The 26,173-nt window shown below is 35.9% G+C and overlaps 1 protein-coding gene across 3 annotated transcripts in view; it reads left to right on the top strand.

The window, feature by feature from the left end:
- Positions 1–26,173, top strand: part of IPO5 (importin 5) — a 62,270-nt gene that overhangs the window by 19,022 nt on the left and 17,075 nt on the right. For all 3 annotated transcript variants that reach the window (XM_058276490.2, XM_071208235.1, XM_071208234.1), the window contains 12 exons: positions 2,623–2,703; positions 4,623–4,815; positions 8,802–8,904; positions 10,001–10,097; positions 10,718–10,822; positions 12,640–12,762; positions 12,866–12,986; positions 16,002–16,089; positions 18,075–18,181; positions 23,629–23,753; positions 23,844–23,933; positions 24,016–24,189. In XM_058276490.2, the coding sequence (XP_058132473.1) occupies positions 2,623–2,703; positions 4,623–4,815; positions 8,802–8,904; positions 10,001–10,097; positions 10,718–10,822; positions 12,640–12,762; positions 12,866–12,986; positions 16,002–16,089; positions 18,075–18,181; positions 23,629–23,753; positions 23,844–23,933; positions 24,016–24,189 (1,407 nt within the window). The remainder of the gene's footprint in view (positions 1–2,622; positions 2,704–4,622; positions 4,816–8,801; positions 8,905–10,000; positions 10,098–10,717; positions 10,823–12,639; positions 12,763–12,865; positions 12,987–16,001; positions 16,090–18,074; positions 18,182–23,628; positions 23,754–23,843; positions 23,934–24,015; positions 24,190–26,173) is intronic.

Raw genomic sequence — 26,173 nt, 5'->3', positions numbered from 1 at the left:
CCAAGAAGCACACCAACATATGTGTTATGGGAGTTCTAGAAGGAGAAAAGAAGGGAAAGGGGGCAGAAAGAGTGGTAAATAATGGCTGGAAACTTTCCAGCTCATGAAAGACATGAACATATTTGCCCAGGAAACAGCATACGCCAATGAGAATAAATCTAGACAGACCTACCCCAAGACACATAATATTCAAAATACCAAATACCAAAGAGAAAATTTTGAAAGCAGCAAGGGATAAGTGAAACATCATAAACAGAAGACATCTAGTAAGACTTAGTGGGAAATTTCTCTTTCGAAACCATGAAGGCAAAAAGTAAGTGGTGTAATATAATTCATGTACTGAAAGAAAAATTGCCAGCCGAGAATTCTTCATCTGGCAAAACTGTCCTTCAAATATGACAGTAAGTTTAAAATATTCACAGATAAACAGAAACTAAGAGAGCTTCATAAAAAAGAATCCTGCTCTGCAGGAAACACTAAAGGGAGTTCTGCAACCAGTTAAGATGAGAGAGAGGCTTGGAGGAGAGTGTAGAAGTGAAAACTATCAGAAGGGGTAAGCAAAAGGGTAAAAAGACAAAAAAAAAAAAAAAAAAAAGACATGAAAGCCAAAGGATAAAATGATGAAAGTAAGTAATGCCTTTACAGTCATAGCATTGAATGTTAGTGGATGAGAGAATGGATATGAAAACATGAGCCATCCATATGCTGTCTGCAAAAGACTCAACTTTAAACCCTAGGATGCAAATAGACTGAAAGTGAAATGTTGGGGGAAAAAATTTCTTGTCAAAATTTTTATTTAGAGCATTGGAAATTTGTGTTAAACACTTTGTTTAGGGGTACCGGGCATTAAACCCAGGACCCTCGTACATGGGAAGCAGCATTCAAATCACTGAGCTACACAGGATCCCATGTTAAACATTAATAGCGTCTAAACTACCAAGGACTAAGCTAGGTACAGCATGTAAAAGACATTTTTATTTTACTGAGAGACTTTTTTAAATAAGTGAAAAGTCTCAAGGTACATATTTTGCTATCAGTTTGTGAATATATTCATAAGAATTATCAAATTCAGACTATTTTCTCTCCTCGGTTGTGAGTACCTTTTCTCACAGTTTTCAGCTTTTTATTTGTTTATTTTTTGAGTTACCAAGGTCAGGAATTGAACCCTGGACCTTGTATGTAGGAAGCTGGTGGTCAACCTCTGAGCCACATCAGCTCCCCTGAGTTGGTTTTTTCTTTATTTGCTTGTTGCTGTTTTTTTGTTTTGTTTTTTCGGAGGCACCAAGGATCTAACCTGGGACTTTCTATGTGGGAAGCAGGCACTCAACCACTTGAGCCACATCTGTTCCCCTCCTGTATGCTTTTTACTTGAGAGAAACTTGAGGTTATCAGAAGATGTTGAATTTTCTTTTCCTCCAAAATTTGTTCTCAGTTTGTGATATGTTAAGAGGAGTTTGAAAACTGTGTTGTGCTGTATAAATAAACCTAGTTGTTTAGTAGTGTAATCCCAGGGGTGAAACACAGCATTTAGTGCCAAAGAGGTCTTGCACAGTTTGCCTCAGAAGGACCACAGTTCTTTCTACCATTTGTCTATAAGCTTGAGCAAGCTCAAGAGCCTTTATTTCCTTGTCTGTCAATATCTTGAATGCCATGGAACAGTAAATAAAAGCAATGAAGTGGATTTGAGTTCAAAGGAGCCTTGTTTTTCCCCCATGTCCTTGTTACTTTTGTCCAGAGAAGCCAGGTAGATCACAGAGATGCTGATGGAGCAGGCAAGCCCCCTAGACTACTAAGAAAGCAACAAATTACCTACATAAGACCCTTTAAGTGGCTAGATGAAAGTAGACTATCATTTATTTACCAGAAGGCTTCTTTAGGGAGAAGAATTTCAATTATACTTAAAATATTGGGTTTTTTTTTTCATAGTAAAAGACTGCTGTTAGGATTTTAATATGTGCACATGACTTCTTTTCAACTAACTATTAATCAGTTCTCATTTTATTAACAGGGAAGGGAAGAAGCATCCTAAGTCACAAAACCTTTTGCTAATAGATCTAGAAATGTAAAGTCTTCTGGCAAAATGTCTCTTGACTTCATTTAATTATATGTCATACAGTTTTAGCATAATCCATGCCTGAAAGAAAATGTGGCATAAGCCATTTGAATACTTTTCCTTTTGCTGACTTGTTTTGTCAGAGGCATGTCCCTGGTGATTTTAAGAAGTGATGATTCTACATTATCTGGTCTAAAAATTGTTGAGAAGATAACCCTTAAGGTGATACTAAATAAACACTTTTGCAGCATGGAAATTCAAGTCACATTGGAAAATTTTTGGCCCTATTAGAACTTAAGATTTGTTAACCAGTGAAGAGTAAGTTAGAGAAATGTATAGACACATCAGGTGAATCTATTGAAGATACATAGATAGGAAGGACCTTGGTAAGTAATTCCTTGGACCTCTTCTTTTCCTGACCTATCTGGAGTTTATGTCACAGAAAAAAATGTTAACAAAGACTAGATCTCATACATGGCTCCTTCCCACTCATTTCTTTTCATTTTGGTTTACTCATGAAGTTTTCTCATGTTATATTCTAACCATTAATGTTTTTCTTTTTCACATAGGAAACCTATGAGAATATCCCAGGCCAGTCAAAGATCACATTCCTCTTACAAGCCATCAGAAATACAACAGCTGCTGAGGAGGTACTCCTTTATGAGAAAATGACATTCTTACAAACTTAAACAAGTTGGGTATTAGATGGGTGGTCATAGTGATCAATGAGAATTTTTGTTTACTGCATAGACATTACCAAAACTTTAATTTATTATTTGCTAAAATCTACTTTGAAGTTGTGGTGTTTTTTAGAGTACTCTATTAAGGAGATTTTTTTCCTCATAAGATGATGTGTCCAGAGTAGATAAAAGTTAATGATTTTATAAAGATTTACATTAAGTTTATTGAAATTAAGTGATATCTGTCACTAAATTATTTTTTTTTCTTTAAAACAACTCATTCTAAAGAAGGAAATTAAATTCATACAGTGTTTTAAAGTACTGCCAAATGTTTCCCCAAAAATACTTTCTATCTGTCTTTATACTTGTAACCATCTCTAGGTGGGAAGAATATATACTAAAAATGTGTTTAGGAACAAAGGGACACTTTCTGGTCTTCTTACTGATCTTTGTACTGCTTTCCTGTGTTTAGCAGTTAATTTTTTTCCTATAAAGTAATATCTTTATAAGTATTGAATGTAATTGAATTTCCTGTGTGTGCTTTGGGAAAGGTGTCAAAACACCCAACTCTAAAAAACTTGTTCCACCTATGAAACATTGTATTTTGAATTGTTAAAGGGAAATTTCTCTGCTAACATAGTCCCACTCTGTGTAAAATGCTTAAACTAACACCTGGTGGAAATGGAAGTCACACTAAATTTCTACAGTTTTTCGCCTGACTTTCTCGTCAGTCCATTTAAACTGATAATTGAATGTTTTCTTATAATACTTAGAAAGTAATACAAAAGCGTTCCCTTAAAAAAGAAAATACTTCTTCGCCTTTGTAAAATACTCTTTATAATTCAAAAGGAATATCACTTGAAATGAAGTTGAACATGTAGGTTAACTTGTGCCTGTAGATACATTTGGATCTTTTAATTCTTGAAGATTAGGGCAAACTATCTACTAAACAAATTATAAAGCCAAGAATAAGATGAAAATCACTATTTTAGCTATTTCCTGTAAGTGGAATCATACCTTATCCACTTATATATGTACATATATACAATATATATCCCTTTGTGTCTGACTTATTATACTCAACATTATGTCTTCAAGGTTCACTCATGTAGCAAGTATCATTCTTTTTTTTTTTTTTGAGGTACCGGGGATTGACCCTGGACTGTGTACATGGGAAGCAGGTGCCCACCCAACCACTTGAGCTACACTCACTCCCCACTTCATTCCTATTTAAGGCTAATATTCATCACCTCTTTTTTATATAATCTCAAGGGATATTATACAGAAAATACAAGTGTAAATATATTCCATAAATTTTAAAATGGTAATCCAAGAATATAGACATTGAATTTGATTAGCACATTTTAGGTGTTGGGAACTTGAAATGTTTGTTTACATGAAAAAAAAACATAAAGATGATGGGTTTGATAGTACTTTTTTAAGAGGTTGATGAAGGGACAATAGATAGACCTGTCTGGGAGTGTGTGGTTAGATAGGAAAGGCACATTTATTTACTAATATAAGAGCCAGGTGGAGAAATAGGAAAATAACAGTATAGCACTTGCCAATTATATTAAATTTTGTTTTCCTTAAAGAATGTATTAAAAATAGTGACTAATGATAGTTTTATCATTACTGAGAAACATGTTCTTATTTGTGTTTGGAGGTTTCCCTCACTGTACACATAAATGGCTTATTAGGTGGCATTTCTGTATAATTGTCTAATGTAATTAGAGAAAGTTTGCTATTAAAAAACTAACAAAGTGCTTTTCATATGAATTGTAAAAATGGAACAGTGAAATACATCAGTGGCAGAGTAAATCTAGTTTGTTAGAAATGTTTTCTCTAGTAAGATACCAAGTTATTAACAATGTTGTATCTATTTATAGGCTCGACAAATGGCTGCTGTTCTCCTGAGACGTCTTTTGTCCTCTGCATTTGATGAAGTCTATCCAACTCTTCCTTCTGATGTTCAGACTGCCATTAAGAGTGAACTACTAATGATTATTCAGATCGAAACACAATCTAGCATGAGGAAAAAAATTTGTGATATTGCTGCAGAGCTGGCCAGAAATTTAATAGGTGTGTATATAGTGCATTTTGTTATTAAGTAATAGAAGAAAAGGAGTCTATCATTCTTGTTTTTAAAATGGAATATTTTAAAAGAATCATAAGTACCTGAGTACTCTTTATTTTTTTCAAAATGAGTATGATTATGGATTCTGCATTTAGAGCCAAAATTATGTATATTTTTGAAATGCAGTCATAATATTTACCTGATGGTCTTCAAAATGACCGTTTGGGGAAATAATCATGTAGTTTGTTTGAAAGCTGTCAGTTATACTTCCTCCCTTAATCTGTAAAGTTTTGGAGGCAGAGACCCACTAATGGTGTAACCTCCCTTTTAGGTTAAATTTGCCAACAGAAGTAGAGAGAGATGCTTTTGCTCACATACCCATGAATGAAATATTTTTTAGCACCTATCTCGATATTACATACATGATTTATAAATTATGTATATGATACTATACTAATATACAATATATTGTAAAATATCCAGAGATACTTTTAGAGGATGAGATAGAAGAAAAACTTTTAATGATGCATTTCATTAATAAAAGTTCTTTTTAGTTATACTAAAAATAATAATGTAATTGAATAGGCTTTGCTATATTTTTGACAGTGATCAAAAGGTGTGGTTGTAAACTCACTTAATTTAGATGTCATTTTTAATGGCTTTAAAGGGTACCTCGTGAATATGAGGGCTAAGTGGCAGACAGTTGTTGGTTTTGCTGTGTAAATTATGGCACTTTTTTAAAGATTTTTAAATTTATCCCGTAACACCCCCCCACTCCCACCCTCCATGTTGTCTCCTTTCTGTGTCCATTCGCTGTGTGTGCTGTGTCTGCTTGTATTCTCATTAGGCAGCTCGGGGATCCGATCCTGGGACCTTTCAGAGTAGGGGGGAGGTGATAATTCTCTTGCACAACCTCAGCTCCCTGATCTGCTGCCTCTTACTGTCTCTCCTCTGCATCTCTTTTTGTTGCGTCATCTTGCTGCGCCAGCTCCCCATGTGGGCCAGTACTCCTGCATGGGGCAGCACTCCTTGTGCGGGGCAGCTTGCCGCATGGGCCAGCTCGCATTCACCAGGAGACCCTGGGCATCAAACCCTGGACCTCTTATATGGTAGCCAAGAGCCCAATTTCTTGAGCCACATTTATTTGCTTCCCTTTTTTTTCTTTTTTTAATGGTATCAGGATTGGGGATTGAGTCTTGGAAGCCGGCCACTCAAGCACTGAGCCACATCAGCTCCTCTGAGTTTTTTGTTTGTTTGTTTGCTTGTTTTTTGTTTTTAGGAGGGACCAAAACCAGAACCTCCCATGTGGGAAACAGGCGCTCAACTGCTTGAGCCACGTCTGCTCCCGTGGCAGTAATTTTTTTTATGTCATCTACCCATAATGCAGAAGTTTTTGTTTAATTCACTTAGCAGGTTGTCATCCTTTCTGACTCCAGCCAATTCTAAGAAACTAAAAAGGAATGTATTAAGTTTTTACATTTTAAATAAATGAGTTCAAAATCCACTGAAACTCTTAATTTTGAATGTTTTTAAATAGCTTAGGAATATAAATAGCTTGAATATTTTTAAGTATTTTTAAATGTTTTCGGTTTTTAAGTATACTTATATATAAATTTTTATAGATGTATCATTTTAACTCAAAATCACTTAGAAATTGAACCATTTCCAAAATGTTTCAAAGTGCTCTCTCCATACAATATTTTTAAGCAGTAATTTTGTTTCCCCTCAAAATATCGTATCTACATTGATGGGACAGATTAAGCTTCATTTTTTATATCAGCTTAGGAGCATGTGTCACTTTTGGAAAGGTCAGGAGACTCATCTGTAATTTCTACAGTTCGTAAGTTCTTTGACAATATAACTGGTGTATCTCTTTTAAGTGGTACAAAAGATTTTTGTGGATACTCATTTTTATTACAAATTATTGTGAAAATGACATAAAAATCTTGTTAAAAAATAAGCACCTTGTGGCACAACCAGTCAAAACAGCAAACTGCTGGGGCTCCTCAACCAACATAGGAAAGGGGAGGAGTAAAGAGTGGCCTTAATAAAGGCAGTCCCCCAACCCCAAATGCTTCTTTTTGCCTGGAAGAGCCTACAGCCACATCTTGGTGTATACTTCTTTCTTTTTCTCTCATTTTTCGGTAAAGTCTTTACTGGCCTAAAAAGTAAATAAGTAAGTACATTGATGACATCCTATGGCACTTAAAACTCAAAGTATGAACACCCTCTCTGAATCCTGGAATTCTCTTAGATCTCTAGTTTGAAAGTCATAATGATTTTGGTTTCAAGATCTTGCTACCAAATATTAGCTTTGTTCACTTTTTTAAACTCTAACAAAAATGATATGTATATAAAAGATCAACCAATCATGTATTTATAAAGTTAAAACTGCTATCTTCTCTCTAAATTCCTCTCTTGGAAGTAACTATTAGATTGGTGCAAATGGAATTGAAGTTTCAGACCGTGAGTTTTAAATCATTATAACTAGGCTCAGACACATCATTGTTAACCAAAATAGGAACCATTACAATCAACCATTTTTGCCATTAAGAAATGTTTGTTTATTGCTGTAGCATAAAAATCCATGCTTTTGGATTTGACGAACTCTTGGAAAGTATTTTTGCATCCTGCTGGTTGTGGAAGCGTTTTCCCTGCAAAAAGTTGTCGAGATGCTTGAAGAAGTGGTAGTCAGTTGGCAAGAGTTCAGGTGAATATGACGGATGAGGCAAATTTCATAGCCCAATTCGTTCAACTTTGAAGCATTGTTGTGCAGCATGCAGTCAGGTATTGTCATGGAGAAGAATTTGGCCCTTTCTGTTGACCAATGTGGGCTGCAGGTGTTGGAGTTTTTGGTGCATCTCATTGATTTGCTTAACATACTTCTCAGATGTAATGGTTTCTTTGGGATCCAGTAAACTGTAGTACAGGATCAGGCCAATAGGAGACCACCAAACAGTGACCCTGACCTTTTTTTGGTGCAAGTTTGGTTTTGGAGCTTCATTTCAGTCCAGCCACTGAGCTGATTGTCAACGGTTGTTGTATAAAATCCACCTTTTGTCACACATCACAATCTGATCAAGAAATGGTTCATTGTTGTGTAGAAAAAGACACTCAAAATGACAGTTTGGGTTTTTTTTCAGTCAGCTCAAGAGGCACCCATTTACCGGACTTTTTCACCTTTCCAATTTGCTTCAAATGCCAAACAACTGTAGAATGGTTGACTTTGAGTTCTTCAGCAACTTCTCATGTAGTTTTAGAGAATCGGCTTCAGTAATTGCTCTCAGTTGGTCTTTGTCAACTTCCAGTGGCCATCTACTGTGCTCATCTTCAAGGCTCTTGTCTCCTTTGCAGAACTTCTTGAACTGCACTGTATGTTCGTTAGCAGTTTCCTAGCCAAATGCATTATTGATGTTGCAAGTTGTCTTTGCTGCTTTACGAACCATTTTGAACTCAAATAAGAAAATCACTTGAATTTACTTTTTGTCTAACATTGTTTCCATAGTCTAAAATTAAATATAAACAGTAATAAGTCATTAGCAAAAAAAACAAAGTGAGAAATGCACATTAAAATGATGTAAACATAACCACATTTAAGAATATATTCCAATATCAAACGGCAAGTTTCAACAATGCAAAACCGCAATTACTTTTGCACCAACCTAATACTATCTGTTTATATAACCCAAATACTCATAATTTTTTTTTTCAAGATTATAATGCCATTCTTATGGTTAAAGACCTGATTTCATTAGAACTTTTAAAAATATAGAGCCAGCAGGGAATGGATGTGTCTAGTGGTTGAGCACCTGTTTCCCACATACAAGGTCCTGGGTTCAATCCCTGGTCCCTCCTGTGGGGAAAATACATATATATATATATATATAGTGAGAGCAGGTAATATTTTCCAACAGTAAATATTTAATGAAATGAAAGGAAGCTCTTTTGAAATTTTGACCCCACTTTAATTCTTAGATTTCTTCACTTTTAGATGAGGATGGCAACAATCAGTGGCCTGAAGGTTTGAAGTTCCTTTTTGATTCAGTCAGTTCTCAAAATGTAGGACTGCGAGAAGCTGCCCTTCACATTTTCTGGTATATTCATTGATCTAATTTTCTGAAAGATTTAATGTCATGAATGCCCAAAGCATAATTTAATTAATTGTTTTTGCCTGACATGACTTTTTAGACATAGACATAAAGTAATGCTGTTAAGGTAACCTTTTGTATTTGTGTTGGAAATAAAAACTGAAAAAGAAAAAAAAGCTTTTTACTGCACTTTATGATCCTTTGTATATAAGGGATCTCTGCAATTTTATTTATTTCTTATATCTTCTGAATTTGAAAAAATTTTCTGGGATTGTTTCTTTTATTTAGAGGTTGGCATAGGAATAAACGTAGCTTTTAGAAACCACTTTAATGATATAAATATCTAGAAGAAGAGGCAAATGTTAGTGAATCCCATGTTTTCTAGGTCTTATGACCAAGCTTTATAGAAATATAATAGTTTGACATTTGTGAACAAATGGTCTATGTTTAGAATTGGATGATTATTTTTTTTGCTCTACTGTTTTACTATAGTCACCCTACTGCATTTAAAATATAAATTAATATAATTGGATTTATAACTTTTCAAAATCGTGCATTATTTTTCTAAACAATTCATACCTTAGCATCAAAAGAGAATAAAGCAGAGCCATTGTCTAACTTTCTACTTTAGTTATCAAATATATTAAGTTTATATTCATGAACAAGACTGATTTTGTTAAAGCATTCAGTTTAATTGTTTACCAAATATAAGTAGAGCAGAACTTAGACTACCTGAGTCACCAAGGTTAGGAACACCTTGTTAGAAAACACAGTTACTAAAGTTGCCATCTGAAACATGGTGGTTGCCCTTGTCCCCATCGTGTACTCAGGTGAGCTTCCCACTTAGAGTTAGTAAGATAAAGCATAGGCTGGGAACAGGTTGCTGAGTATTGTGGCACCTGGGTTACCTCTTCTCCCAGCCTGAATCTCTGATACATTTCCATTTACTCAATCTAGTAAAGGATTGATTGGAGGAGAATGGGTAGAGGATGTTGAGCCTTAAGGACAAATGCATACTTGTGAGTCAGACAAACGATTAGAAGTTCAAGCTGACACTAAGATATAATGTAATTTTTTAAAAGTACTTTGGATCATTTTTTAGGAACTTCCCTGGAATTTTTGGGAATCAACAGCAGCACTATTTAGATGTCATCAAACGGATGTTAGTTCAGTGTATGCAAGACCAGGAACATCCTTCAGTAAGTAATTTCAATTCTGTTAAGGGTAATACCTAATTTAATAAGACTTCAGACTTGTAGAAGTTTATGTACTAAAAGAGGGTTTTACTTTTATTCTTTAAAATATGAACACTGGTTTTGCTTATAAAAATTTCATTATGGGGAAGCAGACTTGGCCTAGTGGTTAGGGCGTCTGTCTACCACATGGGAGGTCCGCAGTTCAAACCCCGGGCCTCCTTGACCCGTGTGGAGCTGGCCATGCGCAGTGCTGATGCGCACAAGGAGTGCCGTGCCACCCAGGGGTGTCCCTGCGTAGGGAAGCCCCACATACAAGGAGTGTGCCCCATAAGGAGAGCCACCCAGTGCGAAAGAAAGTACAGCCTGCCTAAGAATGGCGCCGCCCACACGGAGAGCTGACACAACAAGATGACGCAACAAAAAGAAACACAGATTCCTGTGCCGCTCACAACAGAAGCGGACAAAGAAGATGATGCAGCAAATAGACACAGAGAACAGACAACTGGGGCGGGGGGCAGAGGGGGAAGGGAAGAGAAATCTTTTTTTTTTTTTTTTTTTTTTCATTATCAGTAAGAAAACTTGAACTTGCATCAAAAATATCTCATATTTGACATTTTTTACAGATCAGGACATTATCAGCTAGAGCTACGGCTGCATTTATACTTGCAAATGAGCATAATGTTGCTCTTTTCAAACATTTTTCAGACTTATTACCCGGATTCTTACAGGTAAAATCTTATAGAATAGATGTTAATTACATTCTGACTGGTTTGCTTTCATTAAAATTCAGACCAGAGTTCTGCTGCATATTAGTTCATTTATTCATTATATATGTATTGCCTACTTTGTACTAACACTGAGGCACTGGGGGTGCAGGATTTTAAAGAACATCCAGGTCTCAATCCCCATTGAGCTTATTTATCAGCCTTTGAAAGACTCCTAATCTCAAAATATATAGGTTAAAGTTCTAGAAATTCTATGAGAATGATATAAGCAGTTATATAACGCTTAAATGAATCTTACTGAATATTTAGTCAACCAAATATTCTAAGGTTTAACGCCAATTTTATATAAGGAAGACCTAAGAAGGAGAGGATAATACAAAGAAGTAAAAAAATACATAGTATGGTAATATAGCATGCGTTTTTGTATATAAATGCACAGGCATAATTACCCTAAATGACGTATTGGGCTATATGGTTTCTAACTGCTCTGTACAAATACAGTAGCTAAAAATGTGAACTGATATATACATGACATCAGCAAGCCAAGCACTGCAGTTGGCAGTTGCTCTTGGTGATGTGATTTCCTGAGATGGTGAATTTCTGGCCAAAACAAAGTGTATCAGTTATAGCAGTCCTTGATTTATACAATAATTATGTTCTTGGGGGAGAAAATCTTGGTACATTACAACCAGGCAAAAATTAATTTATGATCTAGGTTCAGTTAATCTTCATTTTTGTAAACATATGGCATTTATGAGGTACAGAACACTTTCTCAAAAGGATGAAGTACATCTGGTAGCCCTGGCATTTGCCTACCCTCAATTATTGTGGCAACCAAGAAACACCTTCTAGGAGAAATAGTACAAACTCTATTGAAAGTCAGTGGATTAAAGAGGATTTAAAGACTAAAATGGAAGGTTTCTAAGTGATAGTTATGAGCAAGATTTAGTAAAATCTTCTCTTGCTGTAAGTAGTGTAGATCAGTGACACAACATTTACTGTCCCTTGCTATTGTCTTAGTAGTTATTTGAAATTGTTTTTTTTTACTCAGTTTAATTCTAATTTCAGAAATTTTTCTACCTCTGAACTTAGAGGAGGTTAAAGAATTAGCCAGGACTTCTACTTTGTACTACTTTGTCAGTTTAAAATAGGCAATAGTAGGTACATAAGTGCACACTTACATAGTACGGTGACCAAACTTGACTTTAAATAAGTGTGGTAATATTGGACACATTAAATGTAGAATTTAGTATTTATTATGTGTATAAAAAAGACTAGGACTGGAGAGCAGATGTGACTCCAGTGATTGAGCACCTGCTTCCCACATGAGAGGTCCTGGGTTCAGTCCTTGATGCTTCCTAAAAACAAACAAGCAAACGAAAAAACCAACTCAGGAGCTGATAAGGCTCAGTGTCTGAGTGCCAGCTTCCCACATACGAGGTCCTGGGTTCAATCCCCAGACCAGTACCTCAAGAAAAAAAGAAAAACAACTAGGACTGGATATAGAAAAGATAGAAGGAAGAGATTCTTTCTGACTATACAGAACAATTCCTCATTGGCCTTAAGTTTTATTGTGGTACTTGTAGTCTCACTGGTTTTGATTTAGATTTAAATCTTAATTGTACGTATTTCACATCACCGTTAATCAAAAGATGTACATGTGGCTGTAGATAAAATGTTTGCATAATAAAATTGCTAAATTAATACTTAGTTAAAAATACTATTTAGTAATATTTCTTTGTTGTCTGCCTCCTAAACTAATGAGGCATCATAATGTGGCTCTGCGTACACATGGACATTTTCTCTTGCATCTTTTATAGGCTGTAAATGATTCATGCTACCAGAATGACGATTCGGTCCTAAAATCTCTCGTTGAGATTGCGGATACTGTTCCAAAGTATTTGCGTCCTCATTTAGAAGCTACTCTGCAGCTAAGTCTAAAGGTAAATACTTGAACAATTTTCTTCTTTATTACTTTCAGTGAATAATCTCAGATATTCAGTGTTTAATCTTAAATATTAAATGTATATAAATATTTCTTTGTAGTTATGTGGAGACACTAGCCTCAATAATATGCAACGCCAGCTTGCACTTGAAGTAATCGTGACCTTGTCTGAGACAGCAGCTGCTATGTTAAGAAAACACACCAATATTGTTGCACAGACTAGTAAGTATAAGTTCTTTAAAATAGTTTTGTGTTTAAAGTAGCAAATTTGATAAATTTGCTGAGGGTGATTTAATATCAGAGTTGTCGAAAATATAATGAATACTTCAAGAATCTACTCAATCTGGGGATATGCATATCTGTACATACTTAAATGCATATATCCAAAATTATGCCTATGCTTTCAAGTGTAGACTCCTTGAAACCGGCTGTTCTAAATAAAATTTCTCTTGTAGTATATTGTTATGTCATATATTAAATATTGAGCAAAATTGGCAGTCAAAAATTGAGGGTATATAAAGACATGTAGTAGCAACCAAAAACTAAGAATAACCTAACTTGTACTTCAGAACAAATACAGGATTAGCACATGGATCTAACACTGGTCAGGGCTCTTTCCACTAAATTATGTTGCTTTGTTTTATAGATCCTTTTTGCAGGAGAAACTTAAAAGATACTGTGCTTTGGAAATGCTACTTTTTTGTTTGTTTTTCTTTTGTTTTTGTTTTATTTGGAAATACTACTTTAAAGTTTCCTTGTGCTGGACTGGGGGCTAGAGAAATAACCTGATGGTTTTCTGGCCTAACTATTTCTTCATGGGCTAATGGGTCTTTGAATACTTGGTTATATTGATTTAAAAGGTAAATACCATTACCAGATTTATTCTGTAGTAATATCTATTATTTTACATTGAGGCCATGGTTGAAATTTTAGAAGCATTATTGTTAAAGTCATGAGCAAGTAAGTATCCCTGCTGTCACTGCTTCTTTTGTGCTGACAGGATTAGACAATGCAATAAGAAAAATAAGAATTGCAAACAAAAGAAAAGTTACTTATTTGTAGATGGATGATTTTCCACAAAGAGAACACCAAAGCATCAACTCAACACATAAACTGTTAGAACTGATGAAAGGATTTGGCAAGGTTTTCCAGTGTAAGAAAAACATAAAAAGTAGTCGACTTTCTTTATGCCAATATAAATGTTTTAGGAGATATCGCTCTGTCAGCTAAGAAGTTTAAGAATTTGTTGATGGTGCAGGTGTAGACACATGGAACAAAAGATAGTCTAGGGAAGCGGACTTGGCCTAATGAATAGGGCATCAGCCTACCACATGGGAGGTCTGCGGTTCATACCCCGGGCCTCCTTGACCTGTGTGGAGCTGGCCCATGGGCAGTGCTAATGTGCACAAGGAGTGCTGTGCCATGCAGGGGTGTCCCCTGTGTAGGGGAGCCCCACGTGCAAGGAGTGCGCCCCGTAAGGAGAGCCACCCAGCGCGAAACAAAGTGCAGCCTGCCCAGGAATGGTACTGCACACATGGAGAGCTGACACAACAAGATGATGCAACAAAAAGAAACACAGGTTCCTGGCGCTGCTGGTAAGTATAGAAGCAGTCACAGAAGAACACGCAGTGAATGGACACAGAGGACAGACAACTGGGGGGCGAGAAGGGGAGAGAAATAAATTTTTAAAAATTAATCTTTAAAAAAAAAAAAGATAGTCTAGGAACAGATCCAGTCACATGGAGACCACTAACATGACTTAGATAATTTATCAAAGGTTCTTGAGACAACTGGTTATTTCTGTGGGGGGAAAAAATATCCCAAGTTCAAACATTCTATAAAAACCAATTTTGGGTTGATTAAATGGGAATGTTAGTTTGTACATCACTTTGGAAAGCAGTTTGGTGCATTTTAGTAAAGTTTAAGATGCTCATAACAGTTTCTTGCTCAGAACACACACTTGTTTTTGAGGAAGACATAAGAATTAGAATAGGCGGCGGACTTGGCCCAGTGGTTAGGGCATCCGTCTACCACATGGGAGGTCCGCGGTTCAAACCCCAGGCCTCCTTGACGCGTGTGCAGCTGGCCTACGCACAGCGTTGATGCACACAAGGAGTGCCCTGCCACTCGGGTGTCCCCCGCGTAGGGGAGCCCTACACGCAAGGAGTGCGCCCCTTAAGGAGAGCCACCCAGCGCGAAACAAAGTGCAGCCTGCCGTGCACACACGGAGAGCTGACACAAGATGACGCAACAAAGAGAAACACGGATTCCCATGCTGCTGACGGCAACGGAAGCAGACAAAGAAGACGCAGCAAATAGACACAGAGAACAGACAACCAGGGTGGGGGGGTAGGGGAGAGAAATAAATAAGTAAATAAATAAATAAATCTTTTTTTTTTTTAAAAAGAATATTCATTAAAGCAAATTTTTTAACAGGAAAAAAATGGAAACAGCCAGAAGTGTCCATCAACAGAGTAATGACTAAGTTGGGTGCTTATAATAGAATGCTATAAAATAATTAAGATGAAGTCGACCTGGTTAAGAAAATAGCAGATTGCCAAGAGATGCCTATAGTACAATACCATTTATTGTATTAGAAAAAATCTTAAAATTGTAGTATATTTTGTAAATGATATAAAATCTATATTTCAAGTATAAAAATAGTGTGGGAATGATAAGCATTTATTTTTCATGGTGCTTTTGGTGAGAGAGGGAGAGACTGCAGTGAATTTGGGAATTTCATAGGAGGCTCTGGCTTATCCTTAATGTTAATTCTTAAAGAAAAAGATTTAAAACAAATTAGATCTCTCTCACCTCTGGAACCCTGTTCTGGCCTTCTTCATCCCTGCCTGGATCAATATGCAAGTAAACCCAGGGATTTATAATCTATAATGGGAAATTGTAGTCTGTAAAATCGGCCCCCTTTATCGCTTTTCAGCCCCTTCTCTCTACCCAGGATCATTATCTGTTATTTTCCCCCATTTCTCTTCCCTCCCTACCTTAATAAATTACGTGCCTTACCAAAAAAATTAAGTAAAATAAAACAAATTAAGCATAAGGTTGAAATTTTACAAACCTGATTTGGAGGACACAGGCAAATACTGCTTTTATCTTACTCTCTTAAAGGCAAAGTAAATATTCTGCTACTTCTGACTTCAAAATTCTTGTATGTAAACAGTGATGTTGACAAAATAATAAAGCCACAGTATTCAGGTATGAAATAATTATTTACTTTAGTTCCTCAGATGTTAGCAATGATGGTGGATCTGGAAGAGGATGAGGATTGGGCAAATGCTGATGAACTAGAAGATGATGATTTTGACAGGTAATTGTACAGAACAAGTACTGTGCAGAGATTTTGTTCAAATCCATGTTGGAAGTAGGAGTTCTTCACTCCTGAGTTCTTTAACTTTCAGTTAAACTTAACCAGTATGGAATATGAGGGGCATTTAAGCTATTAGTAATGAATTTTAACGTAGTATATTTTTTAGTTTCCATGTATTGATAAAACTTACATTTATCATGAAGGTTAATAAAATAGGCTTTTACAGTAAATATAATACCGTGTATTGAAATCAGGAAAGGAAAGGTACCACCAAGAACAACAGCAAGGAAATTTGTCTTTTTAAACACTTCCTAAAGAACAAAAAAACTTCCTGATATGAAATACAGCAAATAAAGTAGCTGTCTTTTCTATCCTGTCTTACTCTAAATTTGAGACTTTTTAGTTTCTGTTTCTTTTAAAGTACTTATTAAAAATCTTTATTATGATATATGCCTTTATATGCGTAAACCTAATTTAGAATAGTTACAACACAATTGGTACTGCAAAGCACCATATTTTCCCAATATAATGCAATTTAATTTTAGAATAGAGTACATTGGTTGCAAAATTGTCCACTGGATGGCTGTACCACTGGAATTATTTATTAAGTTTAGGAGGTCTCCACAAATACAAATTCTTACCAAAAAATTAAGCCAAAATCTGTATATTTGCTATACATTAAGGATGGTTGTCATTTACATATTTATAAAACTTAGCACTCCAAAGCTTTGTTACTATAACTAATTTTCTCATTAGTCATAAAGGCATATTATCTATGGGTATTATAGATGCAGAAATGGAGAGTGAAGATTGATTTGTCTTAGTTTATGTAGTCAATTAGTAGACTGGAGATTAACACCATTTCTCTTCCCCTTCCACTCCTCTACCACACTTTCTTAAAATCTGAAATTATTCCTGTGAAAGTCTGGGATCAAAATAAGCTACTGCAACAGATAGTAGGTTAAAAAAGATAAAAAATTAAAGACATTTTACTGTTAGAATATGTGATGTATGTTTTTAATGCTTAATTACATTATTAAAAATGACTGACTTTTAGCTTAAATGCTCTTGAAGTATATGGAAGTAATCCTTCAATGGAAATAACCTAATAGGGCTGAAGAAAAAAATGTGTCCACTCATGTTTCCTTTCTCTGTTTCAGGTGCTGTAATGTGCTTCTATTCTTTAATTTGCCTGTGAAAACATTTAAATTTATATAGTCTAAGAATCTGTTTTTCTGGGCTAAATGAAATAGGCCATAGATATGTTTTCAAGATCAGTTTATTAAATCTATTTAGAAACTGTCCTAAACATCATTTATAGCTTTTGTCTTGTCTTCATAGAACACAATTGGAGATTATGCACCTAACAAACTCAGTACCAATCTTGTTATACCAAGGCAGAATAAGCGTACAAATGATTTTATGCCCAAATTTCTTCAGGTTTCAGTGAAAACACTATAGTTGAGTTTCACCTATGTGTATTTTTTGACTGCACAATTTGCACCCCTTTAAAGAGGTGTTTGAATTAGCTCACGGGGGCGGGGGATCATACATTCTCAGCACCTTTTCAGTTTTCTACGTTTTATGCATTGATGAAGTTGACGAATATATTTCTGGGTGATTAGATTTTAAGGCTCTCCTAAATTCTCTACTTCTACCTCTGAGTCATGAAAATACCAGAGCTATCTCTGAGGATAATTTTTAGTGAGGGTACATTTAGAGAGAAGGAGAAAGGTCTTGAAAAATAAAATTCACAGGCATACAACTTTAGTCCATGGTTAATCACTGTAAGTTTTATTTGCCTTTTTTTTTTTGGTTTTTTACTCTTGGGTTTTTCCCCCACTACTTCAAAATCACATTTGAAAGACTACTTTAATTATCTGTCATTCCTAGTTTAATAACATATTAGTAATATGTCTATACTGTGTAATTTTTTTCATCTTTTTTTGAATATTTTAAATATTTATATTTTTTTCCTTATTTAGTAATGCAGTTGCTGGTGAGAGTGCTTTAGACCGAATGGCTTGTGGACTTGGTGGGAAGCTTGTTCTACCAATGATCAAGGAACATATTATGCAAATGCTTCAAAATCGTAAGTTATGTCTTTCCAATGCTAGAATAGTGGCATATGGCTTTCCAAATTTTAAAATCTTCCTAGCAAATACTTTTGAACTATATTTTAAAAGTAATGTCTTATATTTGGTGTTTAATTCTTATATTCTATTTAATCATCTTTAAAATAATTCAGTCTTATGCTGTTAGTATTTTTCCTTACTACTGTAAATATTGTTCAATTTTTCCTCCAGTGTATAGAAAAAAATTACAAATTCTAAGGGAAATTTACAGATTTACTACTCCTTAGTCAGAAGTTTTTATATTTGAATTTAAGATATCATTATTTGAAAGTTTATGGAATATTAGCATATTTAACTCCTATAATCTTCTTTTGTCCAATATCTTTTATTTGTAAACAATTAAGAAATGAAATTCAGAGTATAATGAGAAGAAAAACCACTTGTATATTTCTACTGATTTTTCTCTATCAAATATTTGGTCAGTTTGTCAGCCTTTGTGCCTATAATTTACATTAATATCAAAAATTATTTTTGTATACATGGTTTTTGGGGTTTTTTCCCAAATCAATTTTATTAATATTAATAAATCATACAGTTCATCCAAAGTACAATCAGTGGTATTTGGTATAATCACATATTTTGTGCATTCATCATTTCAATTATTACTCCATTTTCATTATTTCAATACACTATTAAGTATAAACAGAAAACAAACAAGAAACTTCTTCTCTCAAGCTCTGTTTCCCTACTGTACATAGATGCTATTTCTGGCTATTTTTGCACAGTTATTTATTTTTTAGGCCATTATTGAGATATATTCACATACCATACATACGTACAGTTTATCTCATTATTTCCGTAGACACACAGCATTCCATAACCCCCTATTGTATTTTTTTTTTTTTGTTCTTCTGTGTCTGTATTTTATTTTATTTTTTTAAATTTTCCCTCCCGCTTTACAGCTTGCTTGCTCTCTGCTCTCTCTGTCCATTTGCTGTATGCTTTTCTGTGTTTTTGCTTGTCTCCCTTTTTTTTCTGTTTCATTACCTTGCTGAGTTGGCTCTCTGTGGCGCCTGCAGGCCGGGCGGTTCTCCACAGTATGTGGCGAGCCCGCCTTCACAAGAAGGCCCTGGAACATGAATCCAGGGCCTCCCATATGGTGGACTAGAGCCCAACCCGCCCCCCCCCCCATTATATTCTAATAGCTTTGGTTGATTAAAAATAATGTTGATGCAAAGACTCTTACACAGAGATCCTGTCTTGTATAAATATTTATCTATAGGGTAGATTACTAAAGACAGACTTCAGTGTCAAACCATTGATAATGGGTCTTAAAGTAGTAAAATGGAGTAACAGAACCACATTCAAAGAGAGGTGAATTATTGAGAATTCTAGTGTTTATGCTTTTCACTTAATTTGTTCATGTCCTTTTTTTTTTTTTTCTTTAAGATTTATTTATCCCCCTTCCCTCCATTGTCTGCTCTCTGTGTCCATTCGCAGTGTGTTCTTCTGTGTCTGCTTGTATTCTCATTGAGAGGCTCCCGGAGCCAGTCCTAGGACCCTCCAGAGTGGGAGAGAGGCAATCATTTTCTTGTGCCACCTTAGCTCCCTGGTCTGTTGCATCTTTTATTGTCTCTCCTCTGTGTCGCTTTTTGTTGCATCATTTTGCTGCATCAGCTCTCTGCATGGGCCAGCACTCCTGCGCAAGGCAGCACTCCTGCATGAGGCAGCACTCCTTGTGTGGGGCAGCACCCCGCGTGGGCCAGCTCACCATGTGGGCCAGCTTGCCTTCACCAGGAGGCCCTGGTTATCAAACTCTGCACCTCCTATATGGTAAACAGGAACCCAGTTGCTTGAGCCACATCCATTTCCTATGATTATTATTTATTCTGAAAGGGCATGATCGAAAACCATGATCCCTTTTAATGATGTGATAATGTATCTGGGTCTTGAATAATAGTTTTCCCTTTTTTCTAATAAGTCTTTTGAGTGTCTTTTTTCCAGAGGCATAGAGACACTTAATCAGCATCACAAATTGCTTGACCTGTGAGAGCTGCTATAAAGAATAAACCTAGTTTTTCCATTTTTAAAATGAGTAGTGTAAAGCTGAGAGACATTAAAAGATTGTGCAAGGTCTACAGACTTGAGTATCTATCCATTGGTTCACATTACTCTTAGCAAATAGATTTGTGAAAATAATTGAGATTTTTGGTTAAAGAATTTGCTAAGTGCTAACTGCATTTTATTAACTGGATTGCAGAAGGCTTTTCCTATGTCAGTACATTCTCAATCAAGATTTACTAATGCTAAATTTAATGTATGACTTGTACCAAGTTATCTGCATCTTAGTTACCTTGTCTGTGAAGTAGGAAAATGATGCTTGCCCTACACTAGGCTTGGTGTTAGGATCGAAAGATGTATTGAATATATGCTATAAGTGCTTTAAAAGTGGTAAATGGATACATATTTCTTTATTTGAAAATTATGGTAGTGAATGCCATTGAGGGATTCATTTGGTTAATATCTTTTTTTTTATAGCTCCCCCCCCGCCTTGTTGCTTTTTTTTTTTTTTTTTTTTTTTGCATGCTGTCTGCTCTGTGTGCATTTGTTATGCGTTCTTCTGTCTGTATTTATTTATTTTATTTCCCCTCCCCCCTTGGAGCTTGCTTGCTGTCTGCTCTCTGTGTCCATTCACTGCGGGCTCTTCTGTGTCTTTTGCTTGTCTCCCTTTTTCTGTTTTGTTGCGTCACCTTGCTGAGCCGGCTCTGCGCAGCGTTTGCAGGCTGGGCAATGCTCCGCAGCACTTGCAGGTGGGGCAGCTCTCCGCATCATGCCGGTGAGCCTGCCTCCACAAGGAGGCCCCAGGGCCTCTCATATGGTAGACGGGAGCCTAAATGATTGAGCCATAGCCACTTCCCTGGTTAATGTCTTTTTGCCTAAAACATTCTCTAGTTTTGCCTCATTGAATTTTTTTTTTTAAGATTTATTTCATTTAACCACCCTCGTGCACCCTGTTGTTTGTGCTCACTGTCTGTTATCTATGTCTGTTCGTTGTCTGCTCTGTCTGCTTGTCTTCTTTAAGGAGGCACTAGGAACCAAACCCAGAATCTGCCATGTGGGAGAGAGGTACCCAGTCACTTGAGCCACCTCCACTCCCTGCTTGTTGTGTCTCTCATTGTGTCTCCTTGTTTGCATCATCTTGTTGCACCATCTTGTTGTGTCATCTCATTGCATCACATCTTTAGGAGGCACCAGGAACTGAACTTGAGTAGCCAAGTGCCCAACTGCTTGAGCCACATCTGCTTCCCCAATTTTTTTAAATTTATTTATTTTATTTATTCCCTCCCCCATCATCATTTGTGTTCACTCTCTGCTCTCTCTTTCCATTTGCTATGTGCCGTCTGTGTCTACTCATCTTCTCTTTAGGAGGCTCCAGGAACCAAACCTGGGACCTTCTGTGTGGGAGAAAGGTGCTCAATTGCTTGAGTTATATCCACTCTGTTTCATTGTGTCTCATGTATTCGCTCTTTGTGTTTCCTTGTTGTATCAGCTTGCTGCACCAGCCCATCGCGCCAGCTCGCTATCTTGTTTGTCTTCTCCATGAAGAATCAGAAACCGAACCCAGGACTTCCCATGTGGCAGGCAGGACCTCAGTCACCTGAGCCACATCTGCTTCCCCACTGAATGTTTTTTTGACTAAGAATCTTAATATATATTTGCGTTTACTTCCACTTAACTTTTTTAAGACGTTTGTTTTTCTTAAAATAATAAGCCAATTTTTTTTTTAACTTTTTAATTTAAAGGACGAAAATCACCTCTAGGCCTGTTACCATTACCATCATAGTCTACTGAACATCTTACTTTGAGGAAGAACTCTGCACACTGGGAATATTCAAGGCATTTTTTCCCCTTTCTAACCAAATATAGACATCTTTCTACATCATTAAGTGTTGATTTCATTTCTTTAAATTAATAAGTCCACTATGCAACCATAATGATTTTTTGGTTTCTTAGGGTCATTATTTCTCAGTTGAGAAATTTTGACTTAATGGTACATTGAGTAATTAGAACTGATTAGGTTTATCACAGATTTTTAATACTTTACAGCAGCACTAAGACTTTTTCAGGATTGTTTATAGTAGAAACTGAAAATATTTAGCCTTATAGGACTTTTCCACAGTTTACTTAATTTTCTGCAGCAGTAATTCTCATACTTTTTGGTTTCAGGACCCATTTCCACTCTAAAAATTTACTGAGAATCATGAAGTGTATTTAGTTGGGATATATCTATCAATGGTTAAAAATTAAAACTAAGAACTATTATAAATATTTATTTTTAAATAATGAGAAACCTATTTTACATTAATAAATTTTTAATGATTTCATGAAAAGTGACTTATTTCCACCAAAAGTTTTATTTATAAGAGTGACTTGTGTTTTTTGTAAATGTCTAACTTCTGGTTTAGATAGCTGGATTTTCATATCTGCTTCTGTATTAAATCTCTTGGAACTTCACACTTGTAATATCTGGAAAACTCTGTAGCTTCAGATATTGAGAGTGAAAAGAACAAATGGTGGTTTAATGTTATTATGAGAAAAGTTTTGACCTAGTGGACGTCTTAAAAGCATCTCAGAGGGAATCCCGGGGTTCTCAGGTCACACATTGAGAACCACTGCCTGTATACATAGGTCATAGCTTGATATATTTATACCTATTCTGCTTTGTTCTATAGGGAATTTGAAGCAACCTAAAGTAGATAATAATATAGTATATATAAGTATTTAGAAATCAGATGTGGGAAAATTATAAATTAGAAGAGGATGTGAAGTCCAGTAAAATAAACATTGCCTAGTTAATATTCCATTAATCAGAAATCCATTTTTAACACTAGAATACAAATATGGTTCATCAGTATTCATTTATTATGTTAAATAGAATTTTGTTAAAATTAGTATCTTTTCTCCTTGGCTTTTTATTTTTTTATTTTTTAATAAAAGACTATAACCATGGGAATCAATAAATGAGTAAACAAAGCAGTGTGTGATACAGAAAATCCAGATATTTATTCCTTATAGTAAGTCTTAGGGGTAAAGTCTCTTATTTTCTTGATTATCATGAACGGTATTTTTAAATTGTTTTTTCTCCTCTTTGGTCCCTATGTTGGAATATTTCTATCTTTTGCTAACTTGCACAGTCTATAAACTCCTTGGGGGAGTTTATTGATATAAATACTGATACACTTTCTTCTATGTTGCCATTCTACCTTTGAATTGGAAATGGTGTGTGACAAAACCTCTTTAGCTATTAAAATGAAAATAGGAGGCACTAATTTTCATATTTCTGGCTAATGTGTGAAAATATTTTTTTCTTTCCTAAATAAGAACTGTTTACACTTCTAACTACCAGAACAACATGTTTTTATTGTCTAATTGCTATTCTTTTATGTCTAATTCTTTTCTATAGCTGACTGGAAATATCGGCATGCAGGATTAATGGCTTTATCTGCCATTGGTGAAGGATGCCACCAGCAAATGGAAGGGATTCTAAACGAGATAGTAAATTTTGTTTTGCTTTTTCTTCAGGATCCTGTAAGTACAGTAAATATTTGATTTGTAACTATTACAGTAGTTTCACTTTGGGACATACTGCCTTTACTAATACAAGGAAACATATTTCAGCATCCAAGAGTAAGGTATGCAGCCTGTAATGCCGTGGGACAGATGGCTACAGATTTTGCACCTGGTTTCCAAAAGAAATTCCATGAGAAGGCAAGTAACAAGTCTTTACCAGACTCAAATCAAACTTTGAAGAGAGGAGTAGGCATTTCAAGATTTATGTTTCATTTTCCAGGTGATTGCAGCTCTGTTGCAGACAATGGAAGACCAAGGCAATCAACGGGTGCAGGCCCATGCAGCTGCTGCACTCATTAATTTTACTGAAGACTGTCCCAAGTCACTACTAGTTCCATATTTAGATAATTTGGTGAAACATTTGCATTCCATCATGGTACTGAAACTTCAAGAGGTAAGAGTTAAAATCTTAGTATTCCTAAGCCCCACTGAGAGATGAATTTAGGTTGATTTGATGGGTAAGGACTAGAGAAAGAGGGAATTCAACAGTGGTCTTCAAAGACAGGAGGGTATTCCAAAGTTAGGAGGAGAAGAATTCACACTTAACCAGAGCATGGGCCATTAAAGATATGGTCAAAAGTTTAGGTAAAATCATTGTCTAGATTGCCCTGAAAATAAGAGTTTTTGAACTCTGTGTGTGAATGTAGAAGAACCATTTTATGTTCTTAAACTATGTGAGAAATGATAATGTGATTGTTCAAAATAGGTAAAGTAAGGGATGTAATCTGAAAATAACAGTTGATTGATGCAGTATAGCAGTGTGTATGAGAGAGAAATAAAAGCAAGGATCAAGCCCCAGTTTGTTCCAGAAGAGTTATTCTCAAGCTGTCTCTGGAATGGGATCAGTTTTTTTCCCCATCTGTGGTATATAGATACTTTTAAAAAATACAATGAAAATAAATCATTACTATTAAAAGAAAGTGGGGAAAGGAAGACATAAAATGAAAGTTTTATTTTCTTCCAAAGTCTTGGAGTCAAGACATAAAATTACCATCAAATTGCTATAAATGTCTCAAACATTCACTTTCTATGCTTAGCTCACTGTGGCCTGGTAACAAACAGTTCACAGACCACACTTCATAGCATTGATCTAAGGGACTAGTCAAAGAATGGGGAGAAGACTTAAAATATACAATGTCTTACACACTCAGGTAAGAGAAGTTTCAACAAGGGTGGAGTGTTCATATGACAGCAGTGTAAGTATTATAAAGGAAGCATTAGTTTTTCTGAAGACAGAGTTGTAGAAGCAAGTTGAAGTGGGGGAATAGGTTAGTTAAATCAGAAGATTGTGGTTAGTATTATAAATATAAGAACACGCTTCTTTTACAGAGTGCTGAGAATCTGGTGATACACAGGAAAATTATAACTAATGTAACTTATGAGCTATAGTTATACAGTAATATATTTGGCAGCAGTGGCAAGAAGATGATATTTCGATCCTAAGGGACAATAGAGAGATGTAATGGTTAGGCTAATGTGTCAACTCAGCCAGGTAATTATGCCCAGTTGTTTGGTCAGGCAAGCACTGGGCTAATTGCAGTACAAGGACATTGATGGACTTTAGTCACCGGTGACTTTACTACATAGATAGCCGATTACATCTACATCAGTCAGGGAGATTGCCATCAGCAATGAGTGACACTTTATTCAGTCAGTTAAAGGCCTTAAAAAAGGGGAAGTGATTTTCAGCATTCAGAGAGAGAATTTCCCAGCTTGTCTTTGGACTGCCAGCGTCTCCCAGAAACTCAACAAGGACCTTCGTTGGACTTTCATCAGAGCCCTGGTTTGCAGTGTGCCTGCTGCATCTGGACTAGTGCATCCCCATGGTCACATGAGAGACTGTTATAAAATCATATACTATTACAGATATCTCCTGTTGATTCTGTTTGCCTAGAGAACCCTGACTAATACAGGAGGTATGAAGGGGTGTAGGATTTTTCCTTTTGGAGTAATAAAAGTGTTCTAAAATTGACTGAGGTGAGACAGCACAGCTCTATGATGATAACGAGAACCACCAAGTGTACATTTTGAATGGATTGTACAAAGAGTGGAACTGTATAACACGGGGAATCCTGTGGTGGACAGTGGGATATGGTTAACAGGACAAATATGAGAAAGTTTTTTTCTGAAAGATAGTAAATATATGATACTAATATAGGCTGTTAATAATTGAGTGGGTTGGGTGGCAGACTTGGCCCAGTGGTTAGGGCGTCCATCTATGACATTGGAGGTCCACGGTTCAAACCCCGGGCCTCCTTGACCCGTGTGCAGCTGGCCCATGCACAGGGCTGATGCATGCAAGGAGTGCCGTGCCACGCAGGGGTCTCCCCCACGTAGGGGAGCCCCATGCACAAGGAATGCGCCCCATAAGGAGAGCC

The sequence above is a fragment of the Dasypus novemcinctus genome, chromosome 15 (assembly GCF_030445035.2).
Source record: "Dasypus novemcinctus isolate mDasNov1 chromosome 15, mDasNov1.1.hap2, whole genome shotgun sequence".
Taxonomy (NCBI): Eukaryota; Metazoa; Chordata; class Mammalia; order Cingulata; family Dasypodidae; genus Dasypus; species Dasypus novemcinctus.
This window is presented reverse-complemented; position numbering and strand designations above follow the sequence as displayed.